This window comes from Stylophora pistillata, chromosome 5 (genome assembly GCF_964205215.1).
Source record: "Stylophora pistillata chromosome 5, jaStyPist1.2, whole genome shotgun sequence".
Taxonomy (NCBI): Eukaryota; Metazoa; Cnidaria; class Anthozoa; order Scleractinia; family Pocilloporidae; genus Stylophora; species Stylophora pistillata.
This window is the reverse complement of record NC_142523.1, coordinates 39,157,639-39,178,852: the sequence shown is the minus strand read 5'-3', so window position 1 is coordinate 39,178,852 and position 21,214 is coordinate 39,157,639. Positions and strand designations below refer to the sequence as shown.

The 21,214-nt window shown below is 38.6% G+C and overlaps 1 protein-coding gene across 1 annotated transcript; it reads right to left on the bottom strand.

Moving 5' to 3' along the window:
- Nucleotides 1-2,145: 2,145 nt before the first annotated feature.
- On the bottom strand, nucleotides 2,146-19,366 carry LOC111318863 (VWFA and cache domain-containing protein 1-like). Its single transcript, XM_088761450.1, has 15 exons — nucleotides 19,109-19,366; nucleotides 14,987-15,565; nucleotides 14,553-14,688; nucleotides 13,828-14,132; nucleotides 13,462-13,591; nucleotides 11,424-11,703; nucleotides 7,956-8,152; nucleotides 7,094-7,174; nucleotides 6,689-7,007; nucleotides 6,252-6,440; nucleotides 5,435-5,781; nucleotides 4,858-5,005; nucleotides 4,509-4,750; nucleotides 3,764-3,894; nucleotides 2,146-3,398 (listed from the first exon to the last, which is right to left on the bottom strand). The coding sequence occupies exons 1-15, from the start codon at nucleotides 19,280-19,282 to the stop codon at nucleotides 2,670-2,672; spliced, it is 3,987 nt and encodes a 1,328-aa protein (XP_088617576.1). The 5' UTR covers nucleotides 19,283-19,366; the 3' UTR covers nucleotides 2,146-2,669.
- Between the last annotated feature and the right edge of the window lie 1,848 nt (nucleotides 19,367-21,214).

Genomic DNA, 21,214 nt, shown 5'->3' with positions numbered 1-21,214 from the left:
TCCAACGACCCAACGATGTTAATACATGGACAATGTGCCCACTTCATCGCTTAAGACTTGGTCTTCGCTTAACTTGAAGGGGAAAAACTAAATGCAGAGTGCCAGCACATATTTCCAGGTATAAAGCGAAGAAGCTACACATAGCAGACAGGGGGTTAAGGAAAGAAGATTCTCGGTTAATTTTTCACAAAACAGGGTATCTTATTCTGTTAATTATTCTATTTGCTCGTGATCCAGTTTAATTCGTGTTTTATCATTGTTGTACGTCTTGGTGGCATGCGCACCGAAAATCAAGTTTTAGTGGTTTTTGAAAAGATCTGATTGCAGTCAGTTTGATTCGACAGGCGTCTGTACAAACTGTAACATGGAAATAAGAGAAATGTGCACTACACAGGAATTAGATGCGCAAAATCAAGAAATGATCAACAAAATGTGCAATCTAACTTGCGGGTAAAAATTTTATCTTGCGATCCATAAATAATGCGCAATCTAATTGGCTTAATGACAAATTTTTGCACTGCATGTTTCACTCTAGGAGAACACAGAAGACGGAGGTAATGGCCTTACACCTCTCTAGAAGCCATTGATGAACAAGAAATAATTCTGAGCCAACAGTTAACAACTGCGTCATCGGGTTATATTCATTCTGTAGACTCCACCCTTATAGACACGCCCTGCAGTCAGTATCAGCCAGGTGAGGAGAGTTGTACAAATTCAAATAAAAATAATTAAATTAGTCGTTTATTATTTAGTTATGTTCTATTTCGGGTGTATTTCAGTTCTATTTTTCATATTTTAATAGTTTTGCTTTGAAAACATTACAGATTATGCATCATGTAGACGAGTCTCTGGTTGTTAGTTTGTCGTCACCAAGAGACAAACTCTATATGTATTTAGAATCAAAAGATTTCAGTCCCATTCGAGCTGTACTTTCTATTCCGTGGAGTGAAGCCTCAGAGCGCTCTAAGCGTTACTGTACCAGTAAAGGTTGGCGTATGATCACCACTTGCCTCGAGGAACTAACCGGCCCCCGGACAATCTGATGATTGTTTAACTATACTGAAATTTAAAGGCGTGGGTGACAGTCTTTACTACAATTTGCTTGAAGCTCTTTGTGAGTGTTATGAAAATACAAATCACTGGTCCACAAGGCGACAATTGCTGTCCATTATAGCAGATAAAATAGGATTCAATGATCTGAAAAAATGGATACCAAACCTGACGCGGTACAGATTTAACATTGCTCGACATCATTGAGTACTCCACGATATGCCTTGAAATATTTGCTGGCACTCTAAATTTAGTATTTCCCCCTCGAGTCCACCGGAGACCAAGTCTTTAGCGATGAAGTGGGCATATTTTGCATGTATCAACCTCTTTGGGGTGTTGGAAAACAGCTGCTCTACTCAATACGAAGTCATACACGGTAAACACACCGGTGAACACACCAGTGAACGAAAAAAGAGCCAAATGCACTGCTATTTCCTTGTCACACGACAGCAAAGGTACCATTCGCCTATACCCTTTTCTGTCATTTGGATTGTAGCCACAATCATCCACAACAAGAGACTCAAATGAACAACAAATTTCCATTCTTGAAAATATTTTAACTAACTTGTTTACTTATTGCACACTAAGTTTTGTCAGATGAAATTGATCAATTAACAGTGACGTTTTATTGCTAATTGCCTCTAAGTAGTACGAAGTCCAAAAGAATTATAAATTTTTATCTGAACACAGAACCTTTCATCCGTACTTTTTGGATTTCATATAAAAAATTCCCTGCAACTTTTCGATGTATAAAAATTTTAAACCACTTGCAAAACAAGAAGATAGATCTAACAATTGCGTGACACATAAGTCACGCAGTGGCATTCATGTCTATTCATGTCTACAAAAGGAATGCTTTCGGAGAAAACAAAAACAACTTCTATCGCATTGCAAGGACTCTCAAGACGATATTTGTAGCATTTACTATTACCACTAAGGCTCACAAACTGTAAATGTTAAACAAAGTCGGTCTTTTCTATTATGTCGCCGACTTCGCCGAAAAGCGCAATTTCTATTCCCTCGTATGCATAGCAGCATAATAACCCCAGAAAAACAACCCTGCAGACGGAGAGTTTATCATGTCTACTTCTCATATTTCAAGTATTAAAAGTTTATTTCACTTAGCACGAAGGTTTATGGTATAAATAAGTTTTTCACTGCTTTTCAATTTACAAGTACAAATAAAGCCTCCAAAAATGGGCTAAATTCGACCTTCGATTGGTGCTGATTATAATCAGCGTCATTCGAAGGTCGAATTTAGCACATTTTTGGAGGAATTATGCGTGAATTGAATTTGATCGATTTTCTCAAAAACAATAGAGTTTTCAAAAAACTACATATGTCAGTCTTGGTTTGTTTTACCTATAGCCCTATCTAATACTAGTATACGAGCCAATTAGATTTTTCGACAGTTGCCAGTGAATGTTGTTCGTGACTACCTCTCTTAAGTTGTACTGAAACAAATGCTTGTTACCACTGTTTATTCATTTGACCTTCGTAGATACGTGATGGTCTTGGTACGTATTAACGTAAGCATAGTTTGAATCAGAATCTTCCATGGAAGCTGGGAAAAACTGCCCATCAAAGGCCATTTATATTACAATATCCTGCAGTGAAGTTTATAATTTTGAGTTCTTAACGTAAATTGCTTCTGACCCCTCGGCAGTATTCTGAACATGAATGCATTCCACATAGCCAAGATCGGCGTTGGTATCTTCAAATTCACTTTCTTCTTCACGAATTTCTGGTGTTTCTTTAGCTGTAGACATTAAGTTGCTGTACACTGACTCCTCTGCTTTGTTAGTCTGTTGTGGAAGACTGGCAGTGGACAATTCAGGAACATGGGCTAGTGCAGAGCTGATTTGCGAAAGACCTCTTTCTCTAGGAACTATTGGTGGTGGTGGACTTTCATTTGACATCCGAAATACAGAACTGTCAAGAGAAAACTTTCTTATCTTGTCCTTTGCTAGTCGAACATCTTGCTGAGGCAATTCCGGAGGTTCTATTGCACCAGATGGTCTCCTTGTCATGGGAACAGGTGGAGGTTTGTTTCCTGATTGTTTCCTGACCGTGTTTTTCCTGGGAATGACCGGTTGTGCCTTTATAGGACCAGTTGGCTCAGGAATGGGGGGCAGCGGTGGGGTGTAACTAGAGTTTTGTTGTTGTAGTACTTCATTGTACGAGGGTGGCCCAGAAAGTATCTCAAGGTCCCTGGGGTCCTCGTAATCATGTCCTTGGTTTCCATGAGACATTTCATGGTCGGTTGATTCAGTTGCAGTGTTCTTTTGTGTGAAAAACGTTCTCACAGGGAAAGGACGTGGTCCTGTATTTCGACAATGTTTTATACCCTGGGATAGAGAAACCATCAAGATAATTACAAGCCAGCACTGAAATCATCATTGAAAATTTTTGCCTGCAAGGCAATAATGCATTCTTTGAAGACCTTTGGGAACAATTCTTTTATATATTTAATAAAGATGCTCCCTTTAGTCTCCTGATTGAAACCCTTTCAAATCTTACAGGCTATCAAATTAGAAATAGACGCCCATACTGTGTTCTGTAGAGTGACATAAGTCATCTCAACTACAACCGAAACATCTGAAACTCGATTCCTGGGAAATTGGAAATTACTTCTTTGTCTGGCGCTTGCGTTTCTTAGAAGGTTGCCTAAAGCACATGAATATCATTTGTGATCATGAGAACGACATCTCACCTTCCAAATGCCGATCAGAATCAAAAGTGCAAATACTACACATCCTATGGAAATTCCTACAATGGCAGCCATCGACAAAGTATTAGATCCATTTTCTGAGGAATTACAACCTTTGTCTTTTTGCTCATGATCTGTCAAAGAAATAGGGAACCAAGTTTATAATCTATCGAGGAAACAATCATATCTTTAACGCAAGGTTGTATAGTAAGGTCCATGGAGAATAATCGGAGCTATCAACTGTTGCCTCATTGAAGCTTTAAATATGCTTCAGGCCGGTCACTGCTATCCAAATATATTACCCTGATATTTATATATCGTTATATATGTAGCAGCTTAACAACTGCATCGGTTGACTCGATGTTCATCCACACTCGATTAACAATAACATACCAGAGATCTAGAAAAAATAGTAATTAAATATCTTTGCCATTCAAATCATTTCTAACAGGTGAGAGGTTTACCTGCCATGAGCGTGTCGACTTGCAGGGTATACGTTTCCACTACTCTCTTTCTCTCTCTTTATTCAAAGGTGTTCTAAGCGAACACGACGAGTGAGTCTCATTTGTAATTTTACTTAAATGAAAGAGACAAACTGTTTGGTAATTCAGCGATTGTCAGAGAAAAATGTTACCTGGCCATAACGGGAAATAGGGAAAAGCCAGCAGGTGGCTAACCTGTTTTGTCCTCAAATGTGCAATCGAATCATACGGACTAGCGAAAATAGATAACTTTGAGACGTTTTTACCTTTATTATTCGGAGCTTCTGCTCCTCTGAAACATTTTTCTGAGGTGCCACAGTAAGGATTTGGCAACAATAGACCGTGTTTGTCTTTTTTGCACCAATAACAGCTCACTAGTCCATCACATGTCCTCTGCTCATCTTTCTCTCCGCAGTGAGGATCAAAGCATTCTTCAAGACATTTCTTACTATCAGGAACAGGTTCAGATTGCAATCGTTTTGGTCCTAGTGCTGGGCAAATGGGAAGACTGAAAGTGCGTACGTAGGAAAATAATCAACATCATAATCAAATGAATAATAATGCTCGATTCAGATAGATAGTAGAACTAACAAAAATTATTCCAGGATATCCAACCTGCTATTGGGAAACTCTCCGAGGCAATACCGAAAAGCGAGCTTGGAGTGACAAGGGCATTCACAGAGAAATGTGTTTAGACATTGTTTGTCCGAGGTACAGGTGCATTCAGCTTGTGAAGCACAAACCGAGGCTCTGAAAGAAATTCCTGTGAAAACCATAAACATAAAATTACCGTTTCTGGTTATATTAACCATTATCATTGGCAGCGAGAGTAATCAGACACGTTAGGTCACTCTTTACGTGTCAGTGAAACGGATACATGTGACTTAAGTAATAATCAGGAATTTACATTAAAATGGTAATACTGAAACAAAATAAGTTGACTGTGAAGTATGTCAGAAAATGGTAGTTTTTTGGTGTAAATCCCTTGGAAAAAGTTTTAACCTACAACCAAAAAATCCTGACACTTTTTAAATCTCAGCTTATTTTAGGCAGGTTCTAAGCACTAGTTTCAGCCTCCCTCAAGCTAACATAGTAGCGGTTCATTTCCATTCACTTATGATTTAAGAGAATATGTTTATCAATGGGAAGAAGACTAAAGCTATTTTACAAAGCTTTTATCAAATTCACTTGCCTAAATACACGTTTGTTCCTTCAATTTTTCCAAGTTGGTATTTGTTACAGTTCCCAATGTTGCCCAGCGCATCGACTCCACCGTCCGGTAGAGTAACTTCATAAAACGTTTGCGTTTCTATGTCTTCCAATTTACGACATTCCTTTCTACTCAAGTATCCGTTTTGGATCATGTGCAGTGCTATATGTTTCTCTTTTTCGGTGATATGCACATTCTCGACTCCGTCCTTTTCTGAGGCCGAAGGTACCATGAAGTCCTCATGCATGACCAAGAAACCCGCCTCGTCTATTATAAAGCACGAGTAGTCCTTAGTTTCTCTGCATTTGGGGTATGAATCCGTGAGCAGCCTTTGGGATTCAAACACACGTAAAAAATGTCGTAAGCTTTTGGTGAAGAACAACATATAAAACTATAATGCAGGTACTGCAGATTTATCACTGTTTACTTTATAAATCAAGAGAGCTTGACATCGTCTTTCTTCTTCTCCATGAATAAGCTCCCATAGACATTCGCATTGTTTTTCAGTCTGTTTTGATCGGGTGTTTGGTTTTTGAAATGCAATTGTATATTTCGTGACGAAGAATAGACTCATCGCGCGCCAGATATCAACAACAACTGGACAAGTTTTGAAGATGTAACGTAACTGCTAGATGAGTTGTGCTTAAAACTGGTATAAAAGCCAATTAAATTAGTGCAAAACTGACTGCAAATTGATGATATGGTATCCGCCCAAGTTATCGAAACATCAGTCAATTTCGCCGTGTCTTGTCTATCTCAACTACGTGACTCGCAGTTGCTCCTGAGATCAAGAGCTTACCTGTAAAAATACCTCATGGGAAAATCCGTCCCGAGTACACCAAGGGCTTCATCATAAGCTCGATACACGTGATTTGATTCACCGTGAAACAACGCGCGGGCCGCAGTTATTATCTCTCCAGCACCTCCCACATCCAAATATGGTGTTGTAAAAGTGAGTAATCCGTTATGAAGTAAGGCTGCGTTATACCTGTTAGAGAAACAAAAAGCTCTTTTGTTGGAACACAACCTTCAGCAGATATGTTGCTGTTAAAAGCACGGCCTTATTTTACCCGAAACAAGCATATGGATTCGAGATTACGAAACCCATGTTGACAATTATACTTTTTTTTGACATACTTTGAGGAAATCCTTTCCCTCCATCTGGTAAGCATGGTCAAATTTCATTTATAGAGCGATAAATCAATAAGCGAAATTTGCAAAAACAATGCCACATACCATGGTCTTTTTCTGGGATCGTAACTTTTTGGCAGGGCTCTACCTGGAGTTTGTCTGAAAACACCATTAGCTGTACCTATGTATCTCCAGATCACGTACTGTGTGAGGTTTGTTTTACCGCGCAACCAAATATCATCCAGTTTCCAAGTAGCGGTTACATAGTCACGTATACCGTTTCTCAGTTTGAAATGTGACTCACTACCAGGGCGATTCATTATATAGTTGCTAAGTGACAGAACAGTGACATTGGTCTCCTGTGATCCTACATAAGTGTAGGGGTCTTCGAAGGCATCTGGAGCAAATTTCACAACAGTGGTGTCTAAAGAAAAGAGCGCAACACATTAAGAATTGAATCAGCCAGGCTTTGAAACATAATCAGGTCTACAAACTTTTTGTAAAATTTACCTTTAGCTGTTATATTACCAAAATAGGAGCAAAGTTTCTTTGCCGGTAGCAAGTCTATTCTGTGATAAGTGAATGTGTAGCCTAAAAGACAAAACAGAAGTAATGTTTAATCTTTTTCGTGTTACACTATGAAATTAAATAGTTTAACATACACGTCAATTAGGAACATTCAAACATTGTCAATTGACGGACGGTAAAGTTATTCAATTGCTTATTCGGACAGAGAGGCCAATAATTTGGATATATCGACAAAGTTGTAATGGTAAATTGGCCACCGTAACAATTACAAAAGCTGACGTTTCGAGCGTTAGCCCTTCGTCGGAACGAATAGAGGAATTGTGGGTTTTGTGTGCTTTTAAAGGCAGAAAATGGAGCTACGTTATTGGTGGGAACATGGCAACGAGAAAAACAAGAATAAATTAGTGGAATGAAAAGCGTTCGAGAGAGACCAATAGACTGGCGCAAAAACTGACAGACAGGCAAATGGTAATGTAAACACCAAGGGGAGACTGACTCATGATCAAAAGGCAAACACAGTCGTAAACAGGTGATACAGGTAAACACAGTTAACAGTGTGTAGGATTTTGTTTACTTAAAAACAGAGGGCCGGTTTTATAAACAAAGTTTAACCGTTTTTTAACAAAACCGCGTTAACTATCTTGAATTTAGCTAAATCTTTTTCTGAAACGTTCATTTTTCTAAATGGTGTTAAGAGGGCCGAAATTTAGCCATGGAGGGACATTTATTTAGTGAAAGCAACCCTCTTATAGAGAATACGTAAGGTCAACTGCTTGCGTAAAACCGCGGTTTGGGTTCAGACCTCGTCTAAATAACCGGCCAAAATCATTTGTAAGACACATACCATCTGGGATATTCAGAGGTCTTATCACATCATTCTTTAATGAAGAAGGTATTACAACGCTAACAGAAAATTCCGCCTTTGACACAGGATACCAGTGGTAAGTTGAATAAATAGACGTCTCCGTGACTCCATCCAATAGAACGCCTCCTTTTGGTAAATAACGAGTCGCTTGGAATGACTTGGACCCTGCTGTGCCGCTGGTAAAGTAATGAAAAATATGTGTTCATAACTATGAATTAGCTCGCAAAGCAGGTGTCTGGGCGAGTTGACGTTAAGAAGCGCGCGATCTTTTATTAAACCGGCCATAAAATTTGGAGTCGACGATAGAGAGGGGCCAGGGAGGGGGGGGACGAACTCCCCTACCCAGCCTCTCTCCTTATTTTTGATCGTCACCCATCCCCTTGGTACAAATGTCTTTCTCTCCCTAGCCTTCCGCCGCCATTTAATTCAAAGATGGCGGCCATTTTTAGCCAAGAAAATACTGAGGACTCGCTTGCCCAAATTACGTCTGCCTTGCAGGCTAAAATTTGAATGTAAATTTAAACAAGGAATTTAACGCAATTTTCAGGTTCTTGGGTAAACAAAAGTGTGTATACTCGCGTCGTGATATCGAGCTTGAGCGACTCTCCCTTGTGTGCACCATTTCTTCGTGAGCAACACACCGAGCAAAAGCCCTGATCTGAACAAAGGAAACACCTCTGTGTCGAAAGTTACGACTGCAACAAACGAGTAATCTTTTTAATATGTTTATAATTATTATTTGTCGGTTCCGATTGATTAGTGTTGAGTCTAGTTGACCCGTTAGTAATCTAGCCTTATGCATTTATCAATTGAAATCCCGACCCCCCCCTCCCCCACCCCGGGCCAAGGTGGTAGAGTGTGGGGAATTGTTATGGTATTTGAAGGCACGGTTCGTCCGTGGGCGTGGGGGATTTCTCAGGATTTGCTTTACACATTCATCGAGGTAGGGGAGAGGTGGGGATTAGACTCGTGCCTAGTCTTATCACGGTAATTTCTTCACGTGGTCACTGGAGTCGCTCGCTGGATTTCGATGAGCTGCGCTTTGCAGTTTTGTTCAGGCATCCCCGGATTTGAAAGGTAAGTTTCATGATTATTTTTCCTTTTATTTCATCATTTAGATTAGTCCTTTGGGATTTTGCCTTTAGCTTTCATGGTTCATTGGCTGGAAAATGTTATTGTTTTTTTAATCAAAGCTTCTCACACAATGCAGATACACGCTCTTCCACTTCTAGAGTTTATCAAAACCACGTGGTTTCTTAAGTGCTAGATTTCCTCATTCTTTAGGGTCCAAAATGTAAAATATAGCTCCTAGGAACTATTTTATGTTGTCTATTTTAATATAACATCAATTTCCCCACGTTTTGTCTTGCTACACAGGGTTCTTGCATGATATAAAATAAAAGGTGAACATAGGATTGGATATAGATCAGTATATCATATTTGGCTTTTACTTTAGCTAAATTTGTAGACTAAAGAAGTAGAAAATTTTAACTAAATGGTTATAGTCAGTCAGTGAACAGCATTCGCTTCCCCACCAAGGTGGGGGCTTTACCAGTCAATATGCCCCCAGTAGGGGAGGGGTTTCTTAAGATTTGTAATGATGTCAAATCAAATCCCCACCTTGGCCCGGGGTGAGGGGGGGAGGGGGGCCTCCGGGTTTCAATTGATAAGTGCATTATGAACTCACACCGGTCAGTACAAAATGCAGACTGCAGACATGCAGACCGGTACAAATTGCTGACTAGGAACTAAATACAGACTGCAGACTGGGTTCAAGATGCCGAATGCCGATTTAAACTGTTTTTTCGCCTGAAATGTGATAACATGTCATCTTACGACTTACCGAGTGTCATGCAATCGCAATCACAAGATCATCTTTTACGATCATTTGCACCATTTAGGACTATTTCTTTCCCGTTTCTTGATATATTTTGCTTTTAACAAGGCGACCATTGTTTTCGGTTTTTAACAAAGCGGCCACAATCGTACTTAATATAATTCAAGCCTTCATATAGTCTTCTTACTTCGCGCGTGAGATGTCATTACTGAATATATATTGTCAATATTTTTAAATATTATTATTTTTATTTGAAAAGAAAACCACCACAAAGTGGATGAATGACCAGTCATAAAAAAGAAGCTTCTCTTTTTCCTTTAAAAATTCGCTGTTTCCTCGTATTAGCTTAAAACAATATATAAGGCACATTGCACATGTAGAAAGCTGCAACATTTTTTAATTTGGTCCAAAATCTTACCCAGGTAATTCTCGCTTACTAATTTAAGTCTCAATCTTAAAATGTAGTTGCAGCTCTTTTGTAACATTTAATCATAACGCCCTGCCACGTCTGGTTTAAATATGCTGACTGTATTATTCCCCATAACAAGTACTTTGTAAGAAATCCAAGTGGACTAACTGTATTAAACGACAAGTAATCAGAAATATAATAAGAACCGTAACAATAGCAACTGTAACAACAATAACATTTTTCGCATTTTTGCTGGCAACAGCCACAATATTGCAGCAACCACATAAGATCTCCCTGTAGTTTAATGACCTTAAGAGAAAATGTTACAGGACCAAATAATAATAAAAAAAAAAAGATAATAAAAACGTTATTTAAGTGTCAAATGTATTTAGCTGTACAAGCACAAGCTAATTGAACTAGTATCATTTTACTTTTAAACTTAACTTCCCAATAGTGCAAATGATCTTGATTATTTTCATTATTTTTATAGTAAATTTTTCTTATTATTCTTTTGTGTTAAACTTTTGAAGACTTTGCATTTCCTCTGTCAAGAGACTTAAAGTAAGATAGAGACTACCTAAACAGCACATTATAATTTTATTATTCATAGCCATATAATTATGTGGTTTAGGTTAGTGTTATTTTTCCTTAAAAGGAGAATTGTAACTTGTAAGATTTTTTTAAATTTTTATACACTTTCATGTTAGATTCAGTAATATAGCTTTTTCAGTAATGTCGACAAATCTAATTAATTTCTTTGTTGTTGTCATCATCATACTAAATGAAGCGTGTATCCCATAGATTTTTTTTAGATTTTTATCACACATTATAAGCCTTTTAACATGATTAATGATGTTGAAAGATGATTGCGGAAAAAGCGATTACGTGACACTATATAAGTCGTAAGATGACATTTTATCAGATTTCAGACGAAAAATCAATACGAGTCTCAGTCTGCATTTTGTCCTCGTTCTGCAGTCTGCAGTCTGCATTTTTTACTGACCGGAACTTATATCATACTTGCACTTGCTAAAAACATCACAGCTTCCAAAGGGAAAGAAAGGTCAACTGCTTTACATTTGCTTCATGCGAAATTTATACAATTATCATCTTCAATATTATTATAGAAATCTATTCTTGAATATATGCAATAAATAAAGCTCAAAGACATCGGTGCCGAGAAAAGCTATAAACAACATACTTTGTCATTGATTCAAAGACTTCCTTGAAATCTGCCTCTGGTCGTTCAAGGTTCCTTATGTCCATATAAATAGGGTCCCCATAGGCGTCAGCTGGTGCTGGAAGGAGTGGATGGATCAGGGTCCTTCCAGATTTAGTGATCATGAAAGCATACGTGGTTCTTCCTTGCTTGAAATATTTGGTGATGTCGGGCATGAGGTCTTCAATATTGATATCAGTTCCAGCAACTCCTATGAACTTCCCATGGTGATAGCAAGCTATGGTGATTGATACCAAAAGTCCTGAAAAATATTATCGTCAAGTGATTAATGAATATATTGATGGAGCGTGCAAGCTTTCAATCGAAAACCAAATTGATTACAACAGCCAAATGATAGGAAAATACCGTGAGGCGCCTATGAGAGCTCAGAGTAGAAGGAAGGAAACGATATAAAACCAAGAAAAACTTGAGTCCCCAAGTTTTAAGTTCATTATCTGAATGTCGCCAGTGTTGTAAACAATTCTATGAGCCCAACAAAGCTAAATTAATGCAGTCCCGACTAACTCTATGAAAATTTATAACTCAGAATGGGTAATATTTGCACGGAAGATTGATTAATCTTGGCACTTAAAAAGCTAGAATCGTTTTCGGCTATCGCCTCGAGCGACTCTTACGCTTCTTTCGTGCTTAGCAACCTCCCGTGTGCATCAATAACTTAATAGTGTACGGTGTGGGTGTTTATCATTTGTTTCATAACATAACATTGATACATTGTGGCAAAGGAGTTTCCTATTAAAAAAAACAAGCACTCGGAAACTAGTCTTTGCATTTGCTAACATTAGTATTGTACATCCATTGGCAAATGGTAGACACTCAATTAACCAATCAGAACGCGCGCTTTACTTTGGTTATGTTATAATTTTCTTTGCGTCACTTTAAATCTCAGTGAAGAGAGGAAGACAAAGACGACGATAACAATAGAAACACACAGAAAGGACGATAACGGTGATACAATCAGAATGTGGCAAGTAACGATTAAACGATGCAACGATAACTGTTGAAACTAAATAAGAACGAAAAATAAAAATCTGGGTATGAAATTTAAGCACGAATGGAAAATATTAAGCTTTGTACAAGTTCAATCTTCTTTTTAATTTCGACGGCTGAACGTGCAAAACGTGTTCTTAATTCCTCGGTTTAACTTTTGCGAGCGATGTAATAAATATATCTTATTAACCAAGCGCGAGGGCCGTACTGGGAGAATATCGGCCTGAGGTCTTGACAGTACGGACCGAGCGCAGCGAGGTCCGTACAAAAAAGACCGAGGGCCGATATTCTTCCAGTACGGTCCCGAGCAAGCTTGGTGAATAAGAGATTTATTATACGACTGAAGTTCAAAGGGACACAAGTGCGGTATCATTCGGGACCATTCGGGACAGTGCCCGGTCCAATACTGAGAGAATATTGTTCGGCAATATAGCATTTTGATTGGTTGATTTTAGTTATTGGCCCTCTGACTACCCGAGACGTGTAATAAAGGAGGTTATTAAGCAATGGAGTACACCATTTTTTTCTTACTCTGCACTTGCATTTGTTTACTTTAATAGCAAAACTATGAGACCCCAGCTTGTTCTGTTCTCTTGCCATATCTTAGATGTATTAATGTAGTTGTAATTTGTCTAGAATTTTGAATCTCTTGTTCTATAAGTCTTTTATTATTTTATAATATACGTATTAAACACTGCCCGCCTCGACTAGCCTTTGCTAACTGCGGGCAATGCATATTTTCTGTAATATTGTAATAATATTATAAATAAACACACAACTTAAACAACTTAATATTAGTCTAATTTAAAATATTACTAACTATTACAGAAGGTAAATTAAAGTAAAGCCTGTTTTTTCTGCACTCCCTTTCCATTCGTGAAGGATTCAGACCACAGACCAACCATTTCACAAAAGAGCAAGGCTTTGTAGTAATGTGAATCATGAAAAACATTCGAATATCTAAATTTATTGTTCAATATTACCAATTCTAAGGCTTATTTCTGTGCCTAACCTGTTCCCCAAGCATCAATATATGGAACAGACACAATAGGTTGACTAAACTGCTCGGCAAAGAGATCATAGTAGGTAGCCATTTTACTTCTCAGCGTTCTGATGTCTTCTATGTAGGTGTAACTTCCACGCTAAGGAGAAAGAAATTTGAGAAATAAGACAGTTATTTAGATACCTTAACGTGATTAATCGATTGTACAGAATAGAGAGAAGCCAAGGCAGTTGTGAGCTAGCTCTCTCACTCTTACGATCTTCCTATTGCACGCCTGTCTAATGAATGCCCTGTGATTCAGTAAGGATCTGACAAGGGCAAACTTCACTTAATGTACCGTTAACTTCTAGAAATGAATGAAAATTTTTGCATTACCGCTACGTCTCCAACAGATGTATTTGCCGCAACACCATGTTTTGTCCCGTTTTGATTGGCAATTTCGATTAGAATGTCTTCTTGGTATTTATTAAATCCATACGTTAGAATGATAACGGAGTTGTTAAGCTCCACATTCCTGTCTCTTATGGTCTCAAATAAATCCTTGATTTCATTTTCATCCGTTGGAGCTCCATCCGTGAGAAATAAGATGACCCTTTTCCTTTTTTTTCCCGAGTCTTCGGAAACAGATCTTTGTAGTAAGTCGAACGCCTTCCCAAAGGCCGGTTTGAACTTTGTAGACCCTGTAAACCAACACAAATAATTATCATGTACGACTTTCGTGAGGGCATGTGTCAAGGAAGTAATGCGAGTGCTCAGTGAGGATTCCAATCCAGTGTTGTTCCTGATGCCTGAGATGTGAACTAACAGATTGAAAAAGCTTTTAATTGTTTGAGCTTTGTTCCTGGATGATTTCATGAGCGCAAGAAGATAATACGCTATTGCCTAATGCCGCTAAATTTGGTTTCTTAGAGTTGTCGCAGTATCGAATCCTCGGCTAGTTTTCTTTATACATTCCACGTACGGGACTTCAAAATCTATAGCTCGAAATGACCTTGCATCTTTCGTAACGAAGACTAAAAATTAAACGTTTCCTTCTTAATTGAGCAAGTCGCCTTAAAGGATGGTATATAACTTATTAAGCAATCGACTAAAATCCTTACCACTGGAGGCTGCCAGATTTGTTACAAAGTACTTCATGTTCCTTATATTTGGAGGTATGGCCAGTGCTAGCTGTTCACTGTAGCAGCTTTCACTATTTGGAGTTTTTACTTTGTTAGTAAAGGACACGATACCAACCTGCGGTGAAGACGATATTACTGGTTATGTGGTACCCTTACCTCTAAGCTAAAGCTAACGCTCGAAACAATAACCACTTTACAACTGTTTCCATCAGTGTTATCTTGCCCTGGAGAGGATTACCTGTTTACGGTGAAGGGAGAAATAAAAAAGAAAAAAAAAACTCTTCAGGAGAAGCCTAACCCTAAACCTAACCTTCGAAGAATTTTGTTAAAAAGTACTGGTCTTCTTTAAACAGTTTTCTGTACACTTGATGTGTAGATATAAAATTCAATGTAATGAAAACTAGCTTAAAGACCTGGTCTTTAGGGTTCAATGTATCCAGCACGGTTTTCGCAGCTTCCTTAGCTGTATCTAGTTTGTCTCCAACCATAGAAAAACTTGAATCAATCACAAGCACCACATCCTTAGCTTCAGGCGTAGCAGTTTCTACGTAAAATGGGCGGAAGCGTGGGTCATAACCATCACATTTTACTGGGTCCTCATATGCTGGAAAGTTTGTCATGACACCTTCCTCTGATCCAAAGTACTGCCACTTGACTGATGGATACTCATTTGAAATGGCTTTCATTTCCTTCAAAATCGTCTTGTCCAAATGCACTGGATATTTTGGAGCAGTTCCAGCAATCTTCAGACACATACTGTTAAGATTTACTTTAGAACGAAATCTCACATCATACTTAAGCGTAGATTTTTGGAATTTACAGCACTCTGGAAACGGTTCCTCTGTCTTCCCATAAGCAACTTCGACAGCATTTTTAAGCCGCTCTGCTATCCTAAATCTTGTATTGAATCTATCGCTGAGTTTATTTGCCAGTGGAACGATACTGCTTCCTTTTAAGTCTTGTTTGTAGTATTGGAGGCTATCAAAATACTTCTATGAAACAATTAACAAAGAAATATTTTAGACATAATTTTTCCCTGCGAAAGATTCGAACTTGAGAACTTTTCTTTAGTTTGCCTTGGACTGCTCTGCCAACTGTGCTACGTAACCCTCGTCAGTGAGCAGAGTCAGGTCACTTTGGTTGATTGACAAACCCCGCGCTAACAATGGCCGCTCGCGCGAAAAAAACAATTTCTGGTGAAGCCGGATTTGCTCACGCTATCAGCGTGCACTATCGGGATTTTGAGCACGCTTACGTATAATGAATTTGATTGTGCGACTCTGCTAGCTATGTTTTAACACCTTTTATCAATAAATGACTAACATTTAACGACGCCAGAAGTCAGTTCTGTCCCGAACCAGTTTTACTCGCGACGAGATGTTAAAGGACTTACATAAATGTTTTTTTGGAATTTTACTAAAATTGGTAACGGAGAACGGGGAACGGGGAACAGGGAACGAGTGTACAGCGGTAACCCGCCTGAAAATTCAAAATGCCGGAGTAAAGGGAACTAAAAGGGTCTGGCAACTAATTTTGAGCACGTGCTTTTCAAACGCGATCGTCGGAGCAAAAAGCATGAGCGGTAAGTGTCGATTTTATTGAAGGATTTTACTTTGAAATGTTGAGTGCCTCATAAATTTAGTTTTTGTCTGGCACACATTGCAGGTTGCACAGAAATGAAATCCTCGGAGGTGAGTATCTTACAATTCATGCACAACATTTGAACAATCAACTCAGAACTACAAGCTCGCGGGATTTATTCTTATATTCATAGAGTAATTGTACTGCAAGGCAATGAAGTTTACCTCCAATATCTTCACTGTTACAACCTAGCAAAATCAATAACGTTGTAAAGCAAACAGCTGAATGACTTTCACGCCCATTATGGGAATCACTTTCTCTTGACTATGATCAATGCAGTGTAAATATTATTTTAAGCATTAGCATGAATGTGGATTCATACACCTACATTCTTGAATACATAACTAATGTTTTCCTGTTAAATCAAATGGTATTAAAAGTTCTGTCAATGTTTGATTTCTCTGTTGTTTACATTGAAGTTTATGGGTCGATACAAAGATATGTCCCTGACGTTATTTTGCGGTAAGGTAAGCAGATATCTGCATGTAGTAATTTTAACAACTAGGCTGGTTATTACGTTTCCTAGCTCATTTCTGTTAATAGGGAACTTTAGCATCACGTTTACGACAAACAGCGAACCTGAGGAGGTCACGTGACCACCGCTTTGCCGTCACGTTTGCAGTTTGCGGTTCCAGTTTCGACGGGAAGAAGGCGCTCCAGCCGTAAGTGACTTACGGGAAGGTATTTTGGCCACTTAACTATACCAACTTACGTGTGACACTTTTAGTAAGAAATTTCTACCATTTATGGATCCAAATGTGTTTTTTTTGTGATTAAAAAAAAACAATGTATTTTGCATGATCTAAATGGAAGAAAGCCGAGTGGCGTAAGAACTTGAAAACAAAATGGCGGCTCGAAGTTCCTAAACATATGCAGGCAACGAAGCACAGTTATGGAGTTCTGTATCAAGGTATGCCTTCTTCCATTTCTAGAAAATGCCTTTTAGATAGCCAAACACTTGCCAAGAGGTGATGCTGGCGACCGAAGTGGCCCAGCGAAGGCCAAAATGTCTCGCTCATTATAAGGAAATTCCGAGGGTACTTTCCCCTATTTTTTCGGAAGACAAAATACCCGTCTTGCTCTCAGGGCGAACTTGTAGAGAAAGGATGAATGGCCTTATCTCAAAATACCTTGAAGAAGATAAAAAGGCTCTTAAAAGGTAGGCTTTTCCCGCCAAAAAACGTCAACGCCATGCTAAATTCAATTTTGGTGACGACGGCAGACGGGAAACCCTCAAACCGCTAGCAGCCGTTTGCCGTTTGCAGTAAACGCGATGCTAAAGGTCCTAAGGTATTACCTCCTTGCTACTCATCCGCAAAAATTGCTGTTGGGGAATGCAAACAACCAACATACCCAAACTCTGACAAAAGATGCAGATTTCAAGAAGGAAAAACAAAGAGAGACGTCAGAGCAAATGGTGGCAGATGCGTTTGAGGTTTATGAGGATACTCACAATATACTACTTGCACAAATATCTTGGTGGTAAGATAATTTTTTGCAAGTAATCATCGTGGTTTTGAATTAAACTGATCACACTATTTGCTATTTCGTGACGATCTGATTGGCACTTGGCCATATATGGATCAAATTCAAGAAAGCAGTAAATATGAAATAAATTCTCGGCGATTCAACGATGACTTGAAATAGCGTTAAGCAAAGTTTTATTTCCGTATTAATGAATCAAGCGATGAATGAAAAAAGCAGCAGTTGAGGCACACTTTCAGGCGATTTCGAATTGGTTTGTTTTGAATATTCGTCACGCATGAATACTCTCTTTCGAGCACCACATTTCAAGTCCACTCAACATTTTTAAGCTTTAATACTATCTGTTTTGTTTTCCCACAGAATTAAAAAGTCTTTAACATCAGACAGCAATGAAGATGCCTATTTATAATTAGCCAAATAAACACTTTGCAAATTCCTTAATTTCCGATGGACTTACGGAATATCTTAAAAGGCTGACATGATAATCTCGAAAGCGAATTTAATGTTAGTTTCCGGCCACGCAACTTATCTCGTTTACAACTGTCACCTGAGTCTCAGAGTTAGAAATTTGTTATAACTCCGGAGTCAATTATTTTTTAAACTATGTTATAAATTGTGAGTAGAAATTCTGCCTCTGGGAGTGCTCTTTAATTGATTAAATACACTATGCAAAGTAAACAAACACTCAGAGCGCTATTTGGCATTTTCTTCTGTTTGACGACATAGAATTAATCGAATTTCTTTCCTTGAAAGCTCCATGTACTTAGCTGGACAAACCTTGGTATTACATCTACAGTTTAAATACATTGCAATAGACAGGAAGGGAGTAATAACTCAACCACAGCTAAATCGACTGCACGTTCGCAGATCTCGTGGCCTGTTTTCAACCTTAAAACCAAGCAGCATTATATTTTGCGGTTTTATTATCATAAATATATTTCATAATTTAGCATAACAAGGTCCTCGATGTGATTGTTTTCCCTGCGAAATTAGCGTTTGGGTTTTGTTTTGTTTAGTTTTGTTTTACTGTCGGATTGATGAACAAATATGAGCCGTTTACAAGAGCAACCATAGAATCGTCAGCGCCTGCAAACTGCACGAGTCAAGTGTTACAGGCCTTAAGTGCACCAATTCTTACGAAAATAACGCCTTTGTGGTTGCGATATACGAAAGCAAAAGCGATTTTGGACCATTCATTTCATCGACGTAGAGATTCACAAGAGCTTCACTAACCTCAGCTGGGTTAAAACCTTTTCTAGCTTACTCAATATTCTTGTGCTCCCTTACTGTTATTCGTTTCATCTAACATGAAAGTAGTTTTTCGTTATCGACTACCCTTTTTTACACCTCGATAAACTTTCGTATTTCGTGGATTTAACAACGGCAAAGTTGTGTTGTCTTACACATACCTGCATCTCGTCAACACCGAGGGCCTCCTTCGCGAATGTCCGAAGCTTTTGTCCTATGAAAGTGGGTTCAATTAATAGACTTGCATAGGCTTGGGATGAGAGAAATAAGGATATGAGGAAAATCTGCGCAGTTTGATCTCTATCTAGACCGCGAGCGCTGTAAGCAGACACCATTTTGAAATTCACTTCCTCGAGTGGCGTGGGTCCTTTCAATGTTTGTCAAGTCATATCGTGAATCTACTGTACTTATTCTTTAGCAATTTGCATCTGAATAGAAACATTACGCAGGGCATGTTAATTGCGCGACTGTTTTGAACACTCGAAAGGCGTTTCGAAACCACAGAAGGAAACCAGCGTAATGGTATTGTGTAACGAGACCTTCGCACTGGAGCGAAACGAAATGTCATTATTGAAAAAGCCTCTCCTATAGACGGGAGGAGGGTGCGTTTTTTTGGTGATCAGAGTCACTTAAAACTGAGGTTCATCAAGGCTAATGTTAATATGCATGCATGGTAGATTTTGAGCTCAATTATTGCAACGCAAGACTTTTGCCCTAATCCCTATGTTTCATTCCCAATGTGCCAGACGATTAAGACATTGCGAGCCATCTTACGGTAACCATGCTGAAGCATCAACTCAGTTCTCCTGGTAAGGGTAATCCAAAGAAGTACCTTTATTTACCGGAGTAACTGATGTTTCATCCGAGCTGAATGGCAAACTTTGGTTTGCAGTGATGTTATGAGCTGCACGTCGCAATTGTCGTAAGCCGGTCGTAATTGGTAAATTTCGTTTCTTTGGTAATGTAAAGTCGTTCTTTTCAGTAAAAAAATTTTGTAATGGAGGCGTCTGTATGGTGCCGCTCCGAAATATTGTTACACTTCCGGTCATCTGAGTTTGGTCGGGTTTCCCTATGATTTTCCCGATGATTAATTAGTTGGGACGATTGGTAGGATCCTGAAAAACATGGAGAAATAACGCCTGGATGATTCCAACGAAAAATGTTTGGCATGGAAGAGAATTTCGAGGAAAGGATATTTGGGATGCACCTTTGTACCGTTAAATTTTCCGCTGGAAACTTAATTTAGTTTCCTTTCTCCAAAGGAGAAAAGATATTAAACTAAACTTATACCTCAAGCAAAGGTCATTCACAAAGGTCGTTCACAATAAATATTATTTTAAGGAAACATGGACTAAGAATGTACAAATTTTAGAATTGCAACCACTTGCATTTTTATCTTATCTTTGTGTAGTTAAAGTAGGCGACATTGTTGCTCTTGGTAATCGATCGATATAACTGTTATATCTGTAGTATGCATTATTTTGGTCACTCAGTGATATCAAATTTTCTATTTCTAACATATTTTATTTATTATGCTGATGGTCGGCGAGAACTTGGTTGTCAAAGGCTACATTTGTCTGTATTTTTTAGGCCTCATTTGAACGTCGAAAAGCTATACTTTCAAAATGCTACAAAAGCAAATACTCCCTATTCTTTCCATCACCTGAAACAGCTCCTTGAGTTTGTTGTTAACTCTTACTTCGATAACTGAAACAAGTTATACTTGAAATATGAGCTAGCGTAGATATTATATTACTTAGTACATGACTCCTCTCTTGGAGGCGACTTTGTCAACGGGTACTGTTGGGAAATTTTTCCGCACACAATAACACAAAGATGGAGAACCTTGCGGTTAAAACTACATGGTTCTCCATAGCCAAGTGCATATTGTATAGATCGTATAGTTTTTGTCTTGAATACGTTCATTCGATAAGCCTTGGCTAAACTTTGTTAACTAAATGACATTGATCACCGCATTAGATTAACAGCAGGATCTGTGCAAAAATACTAGTGGCCGGACTTCTCTTTCGTTCAGTCAGATCATCCTTTCGTTTACCCGGCGGACCACTTTTGGTGAAATGACTGCATTATCAACTTCTCCCTAATGGAGTTTAACAGATGGTAAACACCACAGCGTACACTAAGCACGAAAGAAGCGTAAGAGTCGCTCGAGGCGATAGCCGAGAGCGACTCTAGCTTCTTGAGTGCTTAGCAAACCTCACAAGTGCATCCATAACTCAATAGTGTACGCTTTGGTGTTTACCATT

Coding starts and splice junctions, on each gene's coding strand:
- LOC111318863 (XM_088761450.1), bottom strand. CDS start 19,282: ATGGTGTCTGCTTACAGCGCTCGCGGTCTAGATAGAGATCAAACTGCG. Junction 14,689..14,986: donor CATTGAACCCTAAAGACCAG/GTCTTTAAGCTA, acceptor TCTTCACCGCAG/GTTGGTATCGTGTCCTTTAC. Junction 3,399..3,763: donor TTCTGATCGGCATTTGGAAG/GTGAGATGTCGT, acceptor TCTCTATCCCAG/GGTATAAAACATTGTCGAAA.